The sequence below is a fragment of the Ornithorhynchus anatinus genome, chromosome 4 (genome assembly GCF_004115215.2).
Source record: "Ornithorhynchus anatinus isolate Pmale09 chromosome 4, mOrnAna1.pri.v4, whole genome shotgun sequence".
Taxonomy (NCBI): domain Eukaryota; kingdom Metazoa; phylum Chordata; class Mammalia; order Monotremata; family Ornithorhynchidae; genus Ornithorhynchus; species Ornithorhynchus anatinus.
Window position 1 is genome coordinate 43,970,705 of NC_041731.1, and position 20,950 is coordinate 43,991,654.

Below are 20,950 nucleotides of genomic sequence, written 5' to 3' on the forward strand. Positions count from 1 at the left end.
TTCAGTTGGAGGAATGGGGTAAGGGAGCTACGTTTAGGCCTTTCATTCATTCATTCAATAGCATTTACTGAGCGCTTACTATGTGCAGAGCACTGGACTAAGCGCTTGGACTGTCCAGTTGGGCAACAGATAGAGACCATCCCTTCCCAACGATGGGCTCAGCCTAAATGGGGGAGCCAGACAGCAAAGCAGAGGAGAACAAAACAAAAACAAGACAACATCATCAAGAGAAATAGAATCAAAAAGATATACACCTTATTAACAAAATAAATAAGGTAACAAATATATAATTATTATCTATTCTGTCATGTTCTGTAATGTTTCTCATCCTCAATGTTGGGCCCTTTTCCTACTCATTCCTCCCTCTACTTTTGCACCATTGAAATGAAAGGGGGAGAAGGAAGGAAAAAGAAAAGCACCCCATTTGTCACTGAAATGAAAGAGGGGGAAGAAAAAAAATGAAACGAAAAACTGAAATGAAAGAAGGGGGATAGAAGGAAAAAAAAAGCATCCCGTTTGTCCATGAAATGAAAGGGGGTGGAGGGAAAAAATGCACCCCGTTTGTCACTGAAACGAAAGGGGGGGGAGGAAGGATCTTGATTCTATTTATTGCTATTGTTTTTGTCTGTCTCCCCCGCTTAGACTGTCAGCTCGTCAGTGGGCAGGGATTGTCTCTATCTGTTGCCGATTTGTCCATTCCAAGCGCTCAGTACAGTGCTCTGCACATAGTAAGCGCTCAATAAATACTATTGAATAAATGAATGAATGAAAAAGAAAAGCACCCCGTCTATCACTGAAACAAAAGAGGGGGGTAGGAAGGAAAAAAGAGCACCTCGTTTACCACTAAAACGAAAGAGGGGAGGAAGGAAAAAGAAAAGCACCCCAGTTGTCACTGAAACGAAAAAGGGGGGAGGAAGGAAAAAGAAAAGCACCCCGATTATTAGTGAAACGAAAGAGGGGAGGAGGAAGGAAAAAGAAAAGCACCCCATTTGTCACTGAAACGAAAGAGGGGGGAAGAAGAAAACGAAAAGCACCCCGTTTGTCCCTGAAATGAAAGAGGAGGGAAGAAGGATAAAAAAGCACCCCGTTTGTCACTGAAACGAAAAAGGGGGGGAGGAAAGAGGAAAAAAAAGCACCCCATTTGTCACTGAAACGAGAGAGGGGGGAGGAAGAAAAAAAAGGACCCTGTTGATCACTGCAATGAAAGAGGGGGGAGGAAGGAGAAAAAGCACCCCATTTGTCACTGAAACGAAAGAGGGGGGAGGAAGAAAAAAAAGGACCCTGTTGATCACTGCAATAAAGGAGGGGGGAAGGAAAAAAACGCATCCCCTTTGTGATTGAAACGAAAGAGGGGGGAGGAAAAGAGCAGCCCCTCTGCTCCGGTCCTCGAGGCCCGAGGCCCGAGAGGAGGCTCGGACGTGTGTCGGGGCGCGGGCCCTGCCCGGCCGAGCTGTCAACGACGCCAACACCGCGGCTGCCACCGTTCCTCTAAGATGGTGGAGGGCTCGCCCCAACAGCCTCCCCCCAAGGAGACAGGGGAAACACCCTCCCTGGAGGAAGATCCGCGGACTCCATTTCGTGGCCATCCTGGCCGCCCCGGCACCTCAGCAGAGCGTTGGGGCGAGGGGGGGGAGGGGGGTCGGTCCTCTGTGTGCGGGCGGCTCCCGGTGCAGGAGGGAGGCGCGGGCCTGGGGGCAGGAGCCCGGCGGGGGGGAGCTGGCGAAGGAGGGGGCCCGGTGGAGCTGAGGAGAAGCGCGGGTCGGTCCTTCTCCCTCCATCGCCTCCCTCCCTCCATCGCTCCCTCCCGCCCCCGCCCTACCTCAGCGGGCCCGGGCGGGGACGGGCTACGGGCGGCTCCGGGAGGCCCCGCGGCGGCCGGCGGGGGCGGCGGCGACGCCTCCTCTCCCCGGGGCTCGGCTCGGCGCCGCGGCCTCCACCTCCATGGGGAGCGACGGGGAAAAGCCCTGCTGGCGGCGGCCGCGGCGGCGGCGCCTCCTTCTCCACCTCCTCCTCCTCCTCCTTCTCGCGAGACTCCCGCCTCCTCTCGCGAGACGACGCCCCGCTTCTCGCGAGACGTCGCCTCGCCCTCGTCACGTGAGGAGGGAGATCCTCGACGGCTGAGGGAGGGTAGGCAAAGGGGCGGCCGCCATGATTGGTCTTCATCTTGGCCGTTGACTGGCGCTCAGTGGCCTGCTTCGCTTCAGAGGGGCTGCTTAGAATTGCCCCAATCGCTCTCGTTTCCCAGTTCTGGCACTTTCTAATTGGAGGCCATTCTATCATTCGTTCCCTCAGTCGTATTTATTGAGTGCCTACTGTGCGAGGAGCACTGTACTGAGCGCTTGGAAAGTACGAAACAGCAACAGAGAGACATAATGCCTGCCCACAGCGGGCTTACTACTACTAATCGCTGCTTATAATTGCACAACTTTCTGTTTTCCCAGTTCTGACTCGTAATTGGAGGCCATTCTATCATTCATTCCCTCAGTCGTATTTACTGAGTGCTTACTGGGTAAGGAGCACTGTACTGAGCGCTTGGAAAGTACAAAACAGCAATAAAGAGAGAATGCCTGCCCACAACAGGCTTACTACTATTAATAATAATAATAGCTGCTTATAGTTGCCCAACTCTCTCTTTTCCCAGTTCTGACTCGTAATTGGAGGCCATTCTATCATTCATTCCCTCAGTCGTATTTACTGAGTGCCTACTGTGAGGAGCACTGTACTGAGTGCTTGGAAAGTACAAAACAGCAATAAAGAGAGAATGCCTGCCCACAACAGGCTTACTACTACTATTAATAATAATAATCGCTGCTTATAATTGCACAACTTTCTGTTTTCCCAGTTCTGACTGGTAATTGGAGGCCATTCTATCATTCATTCCCTCAGTCGTATTTATTGAGCGCTTACTGTGAGGAGCACTGTACTGAGCACTTGGAAAGTACAAAACAGCAATAAAGAGACGTAATGCCTGCCCAAAACGGGCTTACTACGACTACTACTACTACTAATAATAATAATAATAATAATAATCGCTGCTTACAATAGCGCCACTCTCTCTGTTTTCCCAGTTCTGACTCGTAGGAGGAGGCCATTCCTCCTATAGCTGTCATTCATTCTTTCAGTCATATTTATTGAGCACCTACTGTGTGAGGAGCACTGTACTGAGCGCTTGGAAAGTACAAAACAGCAATAGAGAGACATAATGCCTGCCCATAACTGGTTTACTACTACCACTACTACTACTAATAATAAAAAATTACTACTCCTCATAATAATAATAATTACTACTTAAAATTGCCCCACTCTCTGAGTTTTCCCAGTTCTGACTCGTAATTGGAGGCCATTCTATCATTCATTTCCTCAGTCGTATTTATTGAGTGCTTATTGTGAGGAGCACTGTACTGAGCGCTTGGAAAGTACAAAACAGCAATAGAGAGACGTTATGCCTGCCCAAAACGGGCTTACTACTACCACTAATAATAATAAAAAATTACTACTCCTCATAATAATAATAATTGCTACTTATAATTGCCCCACTCTCTCTGTTTTCCCAGTTCTGACTCATAATTGGAGGCCATTCTATCATTCATTCCCTCAGTCGTATTTATTGAACGCCTACTATGTGAGGAGCACTGTACTGAGAGCTTGGAAAGTTCAAAACAGCAATAGAGAGACGTAATGCCTGCCCAAAACGGGCTTACTACTAGCACTACTACTACTACTACTAATAAAAAATTACTTACTACTCCTCATAATAATAATAATTGCTACTTATAATTGCCCCACTCTCTCTGTTTTCCCAATTCTGACTCACAATTGGAGGCCATTCTATCATTCATTCCCTCAGTTGTATTTATTGAATGCCTACTATGTGAGGACCACTGTACTGAGCGCTTGGGAAGCACAAAGCAGCAATAAAGAGAGACAATGCCTGCCCACAACGGGTTTACTACGACTACTACTACTAATAATAATAATAATCGCTGCTTATAATTGCCCCACACTCTCTCTTTTCCCAGTTCTGACTCGTTGTAATTGGAGGCCATTCCTCGTATAGCTATCATTCATTCCTTCAGTCATATTTATTGAGCACCTACTGTGTGAGGAGCACTATACTGAGCGCTTGGAAAGTACAAAACAGCAACAGAGAGATATAATGCCTGCCCACAGCGGGCTTACTACTACCACTACTACTACTAATAATAATAAGCGCTGCTTATAATTGCACAACTCTCTGTTTTCCCAGTTCTGACTCATAATTGGAGACCATTCTATCATTCATTCCCTCAGTCGTATTTATTGAACACCTACTATGTGAGGAGCACTGTACTGAGAGCTTGGAAAGTTCAAAACAGCAATAGAGAGACGTAATGCCTGCCCAAAACGGACTTACTACTACCACTACTACTACTACTAATAAAAAATTACTTACTACTCTTCATAATAATAATAATCGCTACTTATAATTGCCCCACTCTCTTTTTTTCCAGTTCTGACTCATAATTGGAAGCCATTCTATCATTCATTCCCTCAGTCATATTTATTGAACGCCTATGTGAGGCGCACTGTACTGAACACTTGGAAAGTACAAAACAGCAATAAAGAGAAATAATGCCTGCCCACAACGGGTTTACTACGTCTACTACTACTACTAATAATAATCGCTGCTTATAATTGCCCCACACTCTCTCTTTTCCCAGTTCTGACCCGTTGTAATTGGAGGCCATTCCTCATATAGCTATCATTCATACCTTCAGTCATATTTACTGAGCACCTACTGTGTGAGGAGCACTGCACTGAGCGCTTGGAAAGTACAAAACAGCAATAGAGAGACGTAAAGGCTGCCCACAGCAGGCTTACTACTACTACCACTACTACTAATAATAACTACTACTACTCAATATTAATAATCGCTGCTTATAATTGCACCACTCTCTCTGTTTTCCCAGTTCTGACTCGTTATACTTAGAGGCCATTCCTCCTATAGCTGTCATTCATTCCTTCAGTCATAGTTATCGAGCACCTACTGTGTGAGGAGCACTGTACTGAACGCTTGGAAAGAACAAAACAGCAATAGAGAGACACAATGCCTGCCCACAACAGGCTTACTACTACTACTAATAATAATTATTACTACTACTACTTGTAATATTAATAATCGCTGCTTATAATTGTGCAACTCTCTTTTCCCAGTTCTGACTCCTTGTAATTAGAGGCCATTCCTCCTATAGCTATCATTCATTCCTTCAGTCGTACTTATTGAGCATCCACTGTGTGAGGAGCACTGTACTGAGCACTTGGAAAGTACAAAATAGCAATAGACATAATGCCTGCCCATAATGGGCTTACTACTACCACTACTACTAATAATAATAATCATCGCTGCTTCTAATTGCCCCACTCACTCTCTTTTCCCAGTTCTGACTCCTTGTAATTAGAGGCCATTCCTCCTATAGCTATCATTCATTCCTTCAGTTGTACTTATTGAGCGTCCACTGTGTGAGGAGCACTGTACTGAGCACTTGGAAAGTACAAAATAGCAATAGACATAATGCATGCCCATAATGGGCTTACTACTTCCACTACTACTACTACTAATAATCATCGCTGCTTATAATTGCCCCACTCAGTCTCTTTTCCCAGTTCTGACTCGTTATAATTAGAGCCCATTCCTCCTATAGCTGTCATTCATTCCTTCAGTCATATTTATTGAGCGCCTACTGTGTGAGGAGCACTGTACTGAGCGTTTGGAAAGTACAAAATAGCAATAAAGAGAGATAATGCCTGCCCATAACTGGCTTACTACTACTACTAAAAATAATAATAATAATCGCTGCTTATAATTGCACAACTCTCTCTTTTCCCAGTTCTGACTCGTTGTAATTGGAGCCCATTTCTCGTATAGCTGTCATTCATTCCTTCAGTCGTATTTATTGAGCGCCTACTGTGTGAGGAGCAGTGAACTGAGCACTGGGAAAGTACAAAACAGCAATACAGAGAGGTAATGCCTGCTCACAAGAGGTTTACTACTACTACTACTACTCATAATTATAATAATTGGTGCTTACAATTGCCCCACTCTCTCTCTTTTCCCAGTTCTGACTCGCTGTAATTAGAGGCCATTCCTCGTATAGCTGTCATTCATTCCTTCAGTCGTATTTATTGAGAGCCTACTGTGTGAGGAGCACTGTACTGAGCGCTTGGTAAGTACAAAACAGCGATAGAGAGACATAATGCCTGCCCACAACGGGCTTACTACTACCACTACTACTACTAATTACTACTACTCATAATAATAATAATAATCGCTGCTTATAATTGCACAACTCTCTGTTTTCCCAGTTCTGACTTCTTGTAATTGGAGGCCATTCTATCATTCATTCCCTCAGTCTTATTTATTGAGCGCTTACTGTGTGAGGAGCACTATACTGAGTGCTTGGAAAGTACAAAACAGCAATAGAGATTAATGCCTGCCCACAAGGGGCTTACTACTACTACTAATATTAATAATTGTTGCTTATAATTGCACAACTTTCTCTCTTTACCCAGTTCAGATTCGTTGCAATTGGAGGCTATTCCTCGTATAGCTGTCATTCATTCCTTCAGTTAAATTTATTGAGCACCTACCGTGTAGAGCAGTACTGTACTGAATGCTTGGAAAGTACAAAACAGCAATAGAGAGAGATAATGCCTGCCCACAATGGGCTTACTACTACCACTACTACTACTAATTACTAATAATAATGATTGCTGCTTATAATTGCACAACTTTCTCTCTTTACCCAGTTCAGATTCGTTGTAATTGGAGGCCATTCCTCGTAGAGCTGTCATTCCTTCAGTTGTATTTATTGAGCGCCTACTGTGTGAGGAGCACTGTACTGAGCGCTTAGAAAGTACAAAACAGCAATAGAGAGACATAATGCCTGCCCACAATGGGCTTACTACTATCACTATTACTACTACTAATAAAAATTACTACTCCTCATAATAATAATAATTGCTACTTATAATTGCCCCACTCTGTTTTCCCAGTTATGAGTCGTAATTGGAGGCCATTCATTCATTCCCTCAGTTGTATTTATTGGACGCCTATATGAGGAGCACTGAACTGAGCGCTTGGAAAGTACAAAACAGCAATAGAGAGAGATAATGCCTGCCCACAACAGGCTTACTACTACTACTAATAATATTAATTACTACTAGTACTCATGACATTAATAATCGCTGCTTATCATTGCACAACTCTCTCTGTTTTCTCAGTTCTGACTCATTCTAATTGGAGGCCAATTCCTCGTATAGCTGTCATTTATTCCTTCAGTTGGATTTATTGAGCACCTACTGTGTGAGGAGCACTGTACTGAGCACTTGGAAAGTACAAAACAGCAATAGAGAGACATGCCTGCCCACAATGGGCTTACTACTAACCACTACTACTACTACTAATTACTACTACTACTACTCATAATAATAATCGCTGCTTGTAATTGCACAACTCTCTATTTTCCCAGTTCTGACTCGTTGTAATTGGAGACCATTCTATCATTCATTCCCTCAGTCGTATTTATTTAGTGCTTACTGTGAGGATCACTGTACTGAGCACTTGGAAAGTACAAAACAGCAATAAAGAGAGATAATGCCTGCCCACAACAGGCTTACTACTAATAATAATAAACGCTGCTTATAATTGCACAACTCTCTCAATTTTCCCCGTTCTGACTTGTCGTAATTGGAGGCCATTCCTGGTATAGCTGTCATTCATTCCTTCAGTCATATTTATTGAATGCCTACTGTGTAAGGAGCACTGTACTGGGCACTTGGAAAGTTCAAAACAGCAATAGAGAGAGATAATTCCTGCCCACAATGGGCTTACTACTATCAATAGTATTTTTAGTATTTATTGAGCGCTTACTATGTGCAGAGCACTGTACTAAGCGCTTGGAATGAACAAGTCGGCAACAGATACAGTCCCTGCCGTTTGACGGGCTTACAGTCTAATCAGGGAAGACGGACAGACAAGAACAATGGCAATAAATAGAGTCAAGGGGAAGAACATCTCGTAAAAACAATGGCAACTAAATAGAATCAAGGCGATGTACAATTCATTAACAAAATAAATAGGGTAACGGAAATATATACAGTTGAGCGGACGAGTACAGTGCTGTGGGGATGGGAAGGGAGAGGTGGAGGAGCAGAGGGAAAAGGGGAAAAAGAGGGTTTAGCTGCGGAGAGGTAAAGGGGGGGTGGCAGAGGGAGAAGAGGAGCTCAGTCTGGGAAGGCCTCTTGGAGGAGGTGAGTTTTAAGTAGGGTTTTGAAGAGGGGAAGAGAATCAGTTTGGCGGAGGTGAGGAGGGAGGGCGTTCCAGGACTGCGGGAGGACGTGGCCCGGGGGTCGACGGCGGGATAGGTGAGACCGAGGGACGGTGAGGAGGTGGGCGGCGGAGGAGCGGAGCGTGCGGGGTGGGTGGTAGAAAGACAGAAGGGAGGAGAGGTAGGAAGGGGCAAGGTGATGTAGAGCCTCGAAGCCTAGAGTGAGGAGTTTTTGTTTGGAGCGGAGGTCGATAGGCAACCACTGGAGTTGTTTAAGAAGGGGAGTGACATGCCCAGATCGTTTCTGCAGGAAGATGAGCCGGGCAGCGGAGTGAAGAATAGACTGGAGCGGGGTGGGAGAGGAGGAAGGGAGGTCAGAGAGAAGGCTGACACAGTAGTCTAGCCGGGATATAACGAGAGCCCGTAGCAGTAAGGTAGCCGTTTGGGTGGAGAGGAAAGGGCGGATCTTGGCATACTATCACTACTACTGCTACTAACTACTACTAATAATAATCAGGAGAAGCAGCGTGGCGCAGTGGAAAGAGCACGGGCTTTGGAGTCAGGGCTCATGAGTTCGAATCCCAGCTCTGCCACTTGTCAGCTGTGTGACTGTGGGCAAGTCACTTAACTTCTCTGTGCCTCAGTTCCCTCATCTGTAAAATGGGGATTAAGACTGTGAGCCCCACGTGGGACAACCTGATTCCCCTGTGTTTACCCCAGCGCTTAGAACAGTGCTCTGCACATAGTAAGCGCTTAACAAATACCAACATTATTATTATTATTATCACTGCTTATAATTGCACAACTCTCTCTCTTTTCCCAGTTCTGACTCGTAATTGGAGGCCATTCTTGGTATAGCAATCATTCATTCAATCATATTTATTGAGCACTTACTGGGGGCTGAGCACTGTACAAAACAGTACAAAAGTTTTGGAAAGTACAAAACAGCAATAGAGACAATGCCTGCCCACAATGGGCTTACTACTACTAATAATAATAATTGCTGCTTAATAATAATAATGTTGGTATTTAAGCGCTTACTATGTGCCAAGCACTGTTCTAAGCGCCGGGGGAGATACAAGGCAATCAGGATGTCCCACAGGGGGCTCACAGTCTTCATCCCCATTTTATGATGATGATGTTGGTATTTGTTAAGCGCTTACTATGTGCAGAGCACTGTTCTAAGCGCTGGGGTAGACACAGGGGAATCAGGTCGTCCCACGTGGGGCTCACAGTCTTAATCCCCATTTTACAGATGAGGTAACTGAGGCACAGAGAAGTGAAGTGACTTGCCCACAGTCACACAGCTGCCAAGTGGCAGAGCTTGGATTCGAACCCATGATCTCTGACTCCATAGCCCGTGCTCTTTCCACTCAGCCACGCTGCTTCACATTTTACAGATGTGGTCACTGAGGCACAGAGAAGTGAAGTGATTTGCCCAAAGTCACACAGCTGACAAGTGGAGGAACTGGCATTAGAACCCACGACCTCTGACTCCCAAACCCATGCTCTTTCCACTCAGCCACACTGCTTCTCTTATAATTGCACAACTCTGTTTACCCAGTTCTCACTTGTAATTGGAGGCCATTCCTGGTATAGCTATCATTCATTCAATCGTATTTATTGAGCGCTTTCTGTGTGAGGAATACTGTACTAAGCGCTTGGAAAGTAGAAAACAGCAATAGAGACAATGCCTGCCCACAACAGGCTTACTACTACTACTACTAATAATCGCTGTTTATAATTGTACAACTCTCTTCTGTTTACCCAGTTCTGACTCGTTGTAATTGGAAGCCATTCCTGGTATAGCTATCATTCATTCCTTCAGTCATAGTTTTTGAGCGCCTACTGTGTCAGCACTACTGTATTGAGTGTTTGGAAAGTACAAAACAGCAATAGATACAATCCCTGCTCACAATAGGCTTACTAATAATAACAATAATAATAATAATAATGGCCTCTTCGCTTCAGGATCACCACTTATAATTGCACAACTCTCTCTGTTTTCCCAGTTCTGACATTGTAATTGGAGGCCATTCTTGGTATAGCTACCATTCATTCAATCGTTTAATGAGCATACTGTGTGAGCACTGTACGAAGCTCTTGGAAATTACAAAACAGCAATAGAGACAATCCCTGCCCACAATGGGCTTACTATTAATAATAACAATAATAATAATGGTGTTGGTTAAGCACTTACTATGTGTCAAGCACTGTTCTAAGCACTGGGGTACATACAAAGTAATTAGGTCGTCCAACGTGGGGCTCACAGTCTTAATCCCTATTTTCCAGACGAGGTAACTGAACCACAGAGAAGTTAAGCCCAAGGTCACACAGCAGACAACTGGCAGAGCAGGGATTAGAACCCACATCCTCTGACTCCCAAGGTCGTGCTCCTTCCACTAAGCCACGCTGCTTCAAGGGCGGAGGAGACAGACATCAAAACAAGTAAACCGGCATCAGTAAATAGAATTATAGATATATAAATATATACATAAGTGCTGTGGGGAGAAGGGCGGAAGAGCAAAGGGAGGGGGAGCTGAGGAAAAGGGGGCTTAGTCTGGGAAGGCCTCTTGGAGGAGGTTTGCCTTCAGTAGGGCCTTAAAAGGGGGGGGAAAAGTGATTGCTTGGCAGATTAGAGGAGGGAGGATGTTCCGGGCCATGGGTCGACGGTGAGACAACGGTGAGATGGAGGACCAGTGAGAAGGTTAGCACCAGAGGAGTGGAGTGTGCGGGTGGGGATGGAGAAGAGGAGGGAGGTGAGGTAAGAAGGCTATCCTATACCTCCCACACTGTGGGCCAGGGCCCATGTCTCAATCACCGCATATAGGTTTGGCAACATCTGTGTATTTGTTTCATTTTACAGGGTTTCACTGCCTGCGACCGTGATTCTTGTCAGGCCTTACTTCATTCATTCATTCAATAGTATTTATTGAGCGCTTACTATGTGCAGAGCACTTTACTAAGCACTTGGAATGTACAAATCGGCAACAGATACAGTCCCTGCCCCTTGACGGGCTTACACTTAAGGCCTGCAGGGTAATCAATCAATCAATCAATCGTGTTTATTGAGCACTTACTGTGTACTGGAAGAGTACAATAGAGCAGAGTTGATTGACACGTTGCCGGCCCAAAGGGAGTGTACCGTCTAGAGGGGGAGACAGGCATTAAAATAAGTTAGATACAACATAAGCGCCGTGGATAGAGCATGGTCCTGGGAGGTAGGAGGATCTGGGTTCTAATCCCAGCTTCCCCACTTGTCTGCTGGGTGATCTTGGGCAAGTCACATCGCCGTGCCTCAATATCTTTATCTGTAAAATGGGGATTAAGACTGTGAGCCTCATGTGGGACGGGGAGTCTGTATAACTTGCGTTAGCTTGTATCTACCCCAGGACTTAGTGCCTGTCACTAGTGCTTAAATACTATAAAAAAGAAAAAGAATACCAATCCAAGTGCAAAGGCAAGGCAGACGAAGAGGGAGTAGAGGAGATGAGGACTTAGTCGGGGAAGGTCGCTTGGAGATGTGATTTTAATAAGGCGTTGAAGGTGGGGAGAGTTGGGGGGGGGGCCTGTCGGATATGAAGCGGGGAGTGTTCCAGGCCAGAGGCGGGACATGGGCAAGGGATCACCGGCAAGATAAACAAGACCAAGTACAATTGAGTCGATTGGTGTGCAGTCTGGATTACAGTAGGAAATCAGTGAGGTGAGATAGATGGGGAAAGCGATTGAGTGCTTTAAAGCCTTCGGTAGGGAGTTTCTATTTGATGCAGGAGGTGGATAGGCAATCCCGGAAGCTCTTGAGGAGTGGGGTAACGTGGACTGGACGGTGCTTTGGAAAAACGATCTGGTCAGCAAAGTGACCTATGGACTGTCAGAGGAGAGATAGGAGGTAGGAAGGTCAATGAGGAGGCTGATGCAGTAGCATAGGGATTGATAACGAGAGTAATATTGTGGTATTTGTTACACACTGACTATGTGCCAGGTACCATTCTAAGCGCTGGGATGAACACAAGCCAATCGGGCTGGACACAGAAAGGGCAGATCTGAAAACATCTGCTCCAAAAATGGAGGTGCGAAGGGATCGCCTCCTTTTGGCTTTTATAGCAGATTTGAGGGGGGTCCGATGCCACCTGATACTTTAGCAAGACTCAACAGGCTCCGGGGCCACGAAGGTCTTTCTAATCTCTCACATGACAGCGTGTTTTTCACCAAGACGGGAACAGGAGTGCCGGATTTCCTAACAACTGGATGTAGCTTAGCTTGCATCACCATACCAAACCACTCTGTCATCCACGGTGAAAGGTTCGCTGTAACGGTTTCTCTACTTTGCTTTTTTCTGGTGTCGGTCAATTTTTCCTTCTGCTTATCACTCACAGGTTTATACAAAATCCATTTCTCTCTTCTCCAAACTACACTTTATTTATTTCCTCTGAAGATGACAATTGGTTACAGTTGAGTGAATAGTACAACAGAACAAGCAGAGCTTGTATATCAGTTTATTTCCCACAAAGCGAAATGTCGTACCCGACAGCAGAGAAACCAACAAAATTTTTAAAAAACATACTGAGGTTAGGATATAATTTCCTTGGGGAATCTCTCTTGGGCATGTCGGAATCACATACAACTATAATAAAAAAATATAGCCTTTACACACCTAATCCTACCTGACCAGCATTTCTAAAACTTGAAACTCCATTTTTCCCATTCCTGTATAGACAAATCACACAAGCACACACTCCTCCATGATGTTTTCATGGGATAATTCTGTTTTGGAATAGCAATAAATAATAAAAATCCAACACTCCTGCAGGCCCCTTCACACAAACATCTAGAATGTGTTACGAATTAAAGTCTCACAACATTCTTACAAGGCACAAATAAAACAGAGGCAGGCACACCTGTGAAAAAGCCAATTTTACAACTCAGCATCCAATACACCTGACACCAATTTCTAGGAAAACAATTCACTATTTAAACCACTAGAAAAAATTATCCAGAAAAGGTAAAAGCACTCCTGCTCCTCACTAACTACAAGAAAACTATTTCTAAAAAGAAAATATTCTAATGCCTACCCAGTGCCAATTTCAGGTCCACGGGAATTGGTATGACAATAAGATTAAGTTCTCAGAAATGGAGTCAATAGGGAACAATAACTTCTTTTTAGTGATATTCTTTTACTATAATTTTAACAATTCCAAATATCTAAATGAAAACAAAGAATTGCCTAAACCTAACCCCTTCTCGAGTACCCCCTCCTCTTCCTTACCACCCTCCTAAGTGGAAATGCAAAATGTTTTTCCAGGAAATGTATCATTAAAATATTGAGCTAGAAGATCAGATTCAACCCAACAAATGGCTGAAATGTGAAATAAATTCAAAAATATTCCATAAGTGCTACAGAAGAAATACTGCCTATAGTAATAAAATATGTGGCCACAGCATTATAAAGGGATCTAAAATAAATTATTTCCACTATACTTACTGTATACATATATTTTTTTGTCACTCCATGAAGACAAATCCAAGCACCAGATAGGAATTATTTGCCATTTACTATCGATCCCTGACATGGGGATGGCCATATATGGAAAGCTATAAGTGTTATTGACACACACATCTCTTCAAGTACCCCATGTAAACACATGACCTGGACTTCCCAAAAGTACAAAAACACACACATACCCTATTAAAACATTGGAAGACTAAGGGGAAACGCCTTAATTGTTTACTGGCAAATACAGTAAGACAAAAAGGACAGAATGAATATCTTTCGGATAAATACGGCTTTTGAAACAAAGTAGCCTGCTTTAGGGTTTCATTTTGTTCGCACGATTCTCTCTCTCTCTATATCCTTTGAACAGATAATAGCCTAGAGAGTGTGGGCTAATCGAGCAGTCGTTCCTAATGTGTTGGACTAGTCTTTTATGCTAAAGGAATACTGTAAACAAAAAACTAGAAGTTATTTTAAAATGCAATAGTGGCAGACGTGAACTAGAATTCAAACGTGTCCGGTGAACTACGAGCCTATTCCATTGAACTATCAACCAATTAACCAGACAGCTGCACTTCTGTCTGCACCTCATAAAGTCGTCCGCACGCAGGGGCCACAGATATTCTTGATGGACTATTGCTAAGCTTTGAAATAAACAGACCGTTTCTAAATGCTTTCAGGCTGGAAAAGTCAAACAGCACACTGGTTTTCTCTTAAACAGCAAGCAGCTCTCAGCAGTGACTTTAACAACTGAAAATGGGGGTTCTGGATTTCTTCTTTTGTCATTCTCACGTGTTACCAGTAAAAATGGGACTGCTTAAAGAGTTCTGCCCTTCACACCCCCATCTGCAACAGAGATTATGTCCCTGAAAGTCAACCACATCATTTACGGGGCTGAGACGTGGAACGGACTAGAAATCTGTCAGTTCTGTCCATAACAGCTCCAGAAGTCTTAATAAAAGTTACAATGTTAAGGACTGCCAGCCGGAACTGCAGAGCGGCTCCGGGGACAGACAGCAGGCTGTTCTGCTAATCATAGTCTATTTTGACTTTCGTAATGGTGTCCAGGTTTGGCTTGTCGCCACCAGTCCTCCTATGGACAGAAGTAAGATGCTTTTTCAAGGCGGACTTGTGCTTGAAGTCCATATCGCAACAGTGACATTTGTAGGGCCTGTCCCCACTGTGGATATTCAAGTGGTCCTGGAGGGTACTTTTGGCCGTGAATGTCTTCAAGCAAACGGAGCACTGGAATGGCCTGATGCCCATGTGACCGCGGATGTGCCTGTTGAGATTCTTCTTCTGCGTGAACGTTTTCCCGCACTGTAAGCACAAGAACAGTTTGTGCATCTTCAAATGCCGCAGGTAGTTTTCCAGGTGGAGAAACCCCCGTGGACATTTTGGGCACTGATGTCGCCACGAATACCCCTCCTCTAGGCTCGGGAGCCCATTTGCTGCACTCTGGTTTCCTTCTGTACTTTCCCCCGCCAGTCCCGGAAAGTGATTTCCGGGAACTTCGGTCACTCTGCTCTCCACCGTAGAATTTATCAGGGAATGTTGGGTTTCTGGGAAATACAGGTTGGTTTTAGAAGAAGTACAGGGCTGTGAAAACTGTCCGCTTTCCACACCTGCTGCACTAAGGGGATCCATCCTGAAAATGCAGATTTCGTCATCTTTATAACCTATTTCGACAGCGGAAATCTCTGGGCTTTTCATCTCCTTTCTTTCCGATACCAAACTCTGCAGGGCCGGCTGCAGCGCGATGGACTTCTCCTGTTTAACCTGCAGCTCCAAGTTGAGAGGGCTATCTTCGGCTATCTCAATTATTTCGCAGTCTTTCTCGAAAATTTCCCCTTCGTTCCTTACTTCCGGGTCAGAGGAATGGCACGCTTCAGCACTGTGACTGTTATTCTTCATGGCTGGATCGATTTCCAGATACTTGGACAGAGCTTCGGTGCATTTCTCCACAATGTGAACCATCTGGAGGTAACTCGCAGCAGTCAAGTATTTCAAAAGCTCCTTCCTTTTGACCTCGAGGGCCCCGGTATAGCAAGAGAGCAACAACTTCCGTCCCACCTCGGCACTCTGCAAGATGGTGATCCTGACCTGCTTCGACTGATTGAGCAAAAACTGATCCCGCATAAAAGTGGAGCAGGCGGCAAAGATGACCTTGTGTCCATGGAACTCTGTGTCATTAATACATATGGAGACATCGCAAAACAAATTCTGTTGGCGCAGGAGGTTCATCTTCTGAAGGACCGCGTCTCCTTGCTGCTCGAACTGGAAGTGTAGGACGTCGGACTCAGTAGCCATGGTCACGGTCCTATCAGGAAAAACAACAGGAAAACGTGTGACGGGCAAGGAAGCGCTTACTCTCTCAAACTCTCTCCTTATATAGGTGCACATCAATATCAACAACTATAATAAATGATAATAATATCAACGGTATTTGTTAAGCGATTATTATGTGCCAAGTGTAGTACTAAGCGCTAGGGTGGATACAAGACAATTGGGTTGGGCACAGTCCCTGTCCCACATGGAGCTCGCAGACTCGATCCAGTGACGTAACTGAGGCACGGGGAAGTTAAATGCCCCAAAGTCACACAGCGGGGCAAGTGGTGGACCCGGGATTAGGCCCCCAAGCCTGTGCTCTAATCCTGTGCCAATCCCTTCCCCCAAGGTTGGACACCATAGCCTTCCAACTTTCGCAGGGTTCAGGGTTCGGGAGTTGATTCCGGGACCCCTTATGAGGGAAATCAGGACCTGCTATGCTAAAATTAAACCAATTCTCTGTTAATGGCCTAGATGGGGAGTAAGCTGGGGGGGGAGGGTGGTGACATTTATAGATTTTGGTCACGTTGTGATCCAGGCCTGACCTCCTGACCTTTCTGCTCAACCCCATGAACATAGCTTTCTCTATATCTATTCATTCAATTGTATTTATTGAGTGCTTACTGTCTGCAAAGCACTGTATTAAGTGATGGAAAGTACAGTGCTTACTGTGTGCAGAGCACTGTATTAAGCGATTGGAAAGTACAATTTTGGCAACAGATAGAGAAAATCCTTACCCAACAAATGGGTCACAGTCTAGAAGGTGGGGAGAGAGACAACAGAACACGCAGACATCAAATAGCATCAATATAAATAAAATTATAGGTATATCAACATCATTAGTAAAAGAAAGAGAATATTAAATACGTAAATATATACACAAATGCTGAGGGGCTGGAAGGGGGGTAGAGCAGAGGGAGGGAGTCGGGGCAATGGGAAGTGGAGGAAATGGGAGGGGGGCTCAGTCTGGGAAGGCCTCCTGGAGGAGGTGAGCTCTCAGTAGGGTTTTTAAGAGTATCTTAAATCACTGCTCTCTCTCTCTCTCGTTTGTCAAGCGCTCACTGTATGCCAGACACTGTTCTAATTAAGCGCAAGGGACTGTGAGCCTATTGTGGGCAGGGATTGTCTCTCTCTGTTGCCAAATTGTCCATTCCAAGCGCTCAGTCCAGTGCTCTGCACAGTCAGCGCTCAATAAATACAATTGAATGAGTGAATGCTCGGCACACAGTCAGCGCTCAATAAATACTATTGAATGAACGAATGAATACAAGGTTTAGACTGTCAGCCCATTGTTGGGCAGGGATTGTCTGTGTCTGTTGCCCGAACTGTCCATTCCTAGTGCTCAGTCCAGTGCTCTACACATACTAAGCGCTCAATAAATACGGTTGAATGAATGAAATGAATGAAAAGGTCATCGGGCTGGACACAATCCCTGTCCCACATGGGGCTCACTGTCATAACCCCCATTTTCCAGCTGAGGCCAGGAGAAGCCAAGTGCCTTGTCCAAGGTCATGGAGCAGAGACGTGGCCGTGAGAAGATTAGAACTCAGGTCCTTCCACCGGCCAGGATGGTGGTCCCTCCCCTGGGGCCTCTCCTGGGCTCCCTTGCCCGCTGTGGCCCAATGGAAAGAGCCCGGGCTTGGGAGTCGGAGGCCATGGGTTCTAATCCTGGCTCTGCCACTTGTCTTCTGTGTGACTGTGGGCAAGTCATTTCATTTTTCTGGGCCTCAGTTCCCTCGTCTGTAAAATGGGGATGAAGTCTGTGAGCCCCACATGGGACAACCCAATGACCCTGTATTCCCCCAGAGCTTAGAACAGCGCTTAGCACACAGTAAGTGCTTAAGGAATTCCATCATCATTATTCTCTGGGCCTCAGTTCCCTCATCTGTAGAATGGGGATGAAGACTGTGAGCCCCATGTGGGACAACCCGATGACCCTGTATCCCCCCCAAGTGCTCAGAACAGTGCTTGGCACACAGTAAGCGGTTAAGAAATGCCATCATTATTATTATTATTATTATTCTCTGTGCCTCAGTTCCCTCGTCTGTAAAACAGGGATGAAGACCGTGAGCCCCACGTGGGACAGCCTGATGACTCAGAACAGTGGTTGGCACATAATATGTGCTTAACAAATGCCATCATTATTATTATTATTCTCTGGGCCTCAGTGACCTCATCTGTCAAATGGGGATAAAGACTGGGAGCCTCACGTGGGACAACCCGATGACCCAGTATCCCCCCCGCCCCCGGTGTTTAGAACAGTGCTTGGCACATAGTAAGCGTTTAATAAATGTCATTATTATTATTATTATTTTTATTATTCTCTGGGCTTCAGTTCCCTCATCTGTCCCATGGGGATGAAGACTGGGAACCCCACGTGGGACAACCCGATGACCTTCTATCCTCACCCCCCAGTGCTCAGAACAGTGCCTGGCACAAAGTGAGCACTTAAATGCCATCATTAATATTATTATTCTCTGGGCCTCAGCTCCCTCATCTTTCAAATGGGGTTGAAGACTGTGAGCCCCACATGGGACAACCTGATGACCTATCCCCACCGCCGCGCTGAGAACAGTGCTTGGCACACAGTAAGTGCTTAACAAATGCCATTATTATTATTGTTATTATTATTCTCTGGGCCTCAGGGCCCTCACCTGTAGAATGGGGATGAGGACTGTGAACCCCACGGCGGACAACCCGATGACTTTCTATCCTCCCCCAAGCGCTCAGGACAGTGCTTGGCACACAGTAGGCTTTTAAGAAATGCCATCATTATTATTATTATTATTGTTCTCTGGCCCTCAGTTCCCTCGTCTGTAAAATGGGGATGAAGACCGTGAGCCCCACGTGGGACAGCCCGATGACTCAGAAGAGTGCTCGGCACATAGTTAAGTGCTTAACAAATGCCATCATTATTATTACTATTCTCTGAGCCTCAGTGACCTCATCTGTCAAATGGGATGAAGACTGGGAGCCCCACGTGGGACAACCCGACGTCCTTCTATCCCCCCCCCCCCAACACTCAGAACAGTGCTTGGCACATAGTAAGCGCTTAACAAATGCCATCTTTATTATTATTCTCTGAGCCTCAGTGACCTCATCTGTCAAATGGGATGAAGACTGGGAGCCCCACGTGGGACAACCCGACGTCCTTCTATCCACCCCCCCCCCCGCCCCTATGCTCAGAACAGTGCTTGGCACATAGTAAGAGCTTAACAAATGCCATCATTATTATTACTATTCTCTGAGCCTCAGTGACCTCATCTGTCAAATGGGATGAAGACTGGGAGCCCCACGTGGGACAACCCGACGTCCTTCTATCCACCCCCCCCACCCCAGCGCTGAGAACAGTGCTTAGCACATAGTAAGCGCTTAACAACTACCATCATTATTATTATTCTCTGGGCCTCAACGGCCTCATCTGTCCAATGGGGATGGAGACCGGGAGCCCCACGTGGGACAATCCGATGACCTTCTATCCCTCCCCGGCGCTCAGAACAGTGCTTGGCACCCAGTAAGCGCTTAACAAAATACCATCATTATTATTATTCTCTGGGCCTCAGTGGCCTCATCTGCCTAATGGGGATGGAGACCGGGAGCCCCACGGGGGACAACCCTTTGACCCTCTCCCCCTCCCCAGCGCTCAGAACAGTGCTTGGCACCCAGTAAGCGCTTAACAAAATACCATCATTATTGTTCTTCCCTGGGCCTCAGCTCCCTCATCTGTCCAATGGGGATGGAGACCGGGAGCCCCACGGGGGACAACCTGCTTAGCCTGTATCTACCCCAGCAGATAGAACAGTGCTCGGCACATAGTAAGCACTTAACAAATGCCATTATTATTATATTATTCTCTGGGCCCCAGCGGCCTCATCTGTCCAATGGGGATGGAGACCGGGAGCCCCACGGGGGACAACCCGATGACCCTGTATCTACCCCAGCACTTAGAACAGTGCTCGGCACATAGTAAGCACTTAACAAATGCCATTATTATTATTATTATTATTCTCTGGGCCTCAGCTCCCTCACCTGTCCAATGGGGATGAAGCCCGGGAGCCCCACGGGGGACAACCCGATGACCTTCTATCCCTCCCTGGCGCTCAGAACAGTGCTTGGCACCCAGTAAGCGCTTAACAAAATACCATCATTATTATTATTCTCTGGGCCTCAGTGGCCTCATCTGTCCAATGGGGAGGGAGACCGGGAGCCCCACGGGGGACAACCTGCTTAGCCTGTATCTACCCCAGCGGTTAGAACAGTGCTCGGCACATAGTAAGCACTTAAATGCCATTATTATTATTATTATTCTCTGGGCCTCAGCTCCCTCATCTGTCCAATGGGGATGAAGACCGTGAGCCCCACGGGGGACCGCCCGGTGACCTTCTATCCCTCCCGGGCGTTCAGAACAGTGCTTGGCACACAGTAAGCGCTTCAGAAATCCCCCCCCCCCGCCCCCCCCGGCATGTTCCCCTTTTGCCCCCGGCCCCAGCGTGTCTCTTACAGTGTCGGGGCAGCGCCGGGGCCCCGCCGTCCGCGCCCGGCGCCCAGCAGAAGGAAGGAGGACCGGCCCGGGGGGGGAGGGGGAGGGCGGGGGGGGGGCGGGTGGAGGAGGGACGGGAACTACTTCCGGGGTTAGACCCGCCGGGAGGTCAAAGGTAAGAGCCGCGACCCGGAAGTACATCCCCGGGGGGTTGGGGGGGGCGGAGCGGGGCCCAGTCAGTCCGTCAGACCCTCGTTTATTCGCTCAATCATCCATTCAGTCGTTCCGTCACCCGTTCATTCGATCACTTATGCACAGCCGCTCATTCGTTCGTTCGATCAATCA

The 20,950-nt window shown here is 46.3% G+C and overlaps 2 protein-coding genes across 5 annotated transcripts in view; both read right to left on the bottom strand.

Annotated features, from left to right (window-relative positions):
• Positions 1 to 1,884, bottom strand: part of RC3H2 (ring finger and CCCH-type domains 2) — a 38,204-nt gene extending 36,320 nt beyond the window's left edge. For 2 of the 4 annotated variants that reach the window (XM_029062410.2, XM_029062409.2), the window contains exon 1: positions 1,820 to 1,884. The gene's annotated coding sequence lies outside the window, so the exon portion shown is untranslated. The remainder of the gene's footprint in view (positions 1 to 1,819) is intronic. The other 2 variants (XM_029062407.2, XM_029062411.2) reach the window with 2 other exon arrangements.
• A 10,818-nt stretch (positions 1,885 to 12,702) lies between these two features.
• On the bottom strand, positions 12,703 to 20,688 carry ZBTB6 (zinc finger and BTB domain containing 6). The gene is made up of 2 exons (XM_029063885.2): positions 20,627 to 20,688; positions 12,703 to 16,117 (listed from the first exon to the last, which is right to left on the bottom strand). The coding sequence occupies exon 2, from the start codon at positions 16,105 to 16,107 to the stop codon at positions 14,827 to 14,829; it is 1,281 nt and encodes a 426-aa protein (XP_028919718.1). The 5' UTR covers positions 16,108 to 16,117; positions 20,627 to 20,688; the 3' UTR covers positions 12,703 to 14,826.
• Between the last annotated feature and the right edge of the window lie 262 nt (positions 20,689 to 20,950).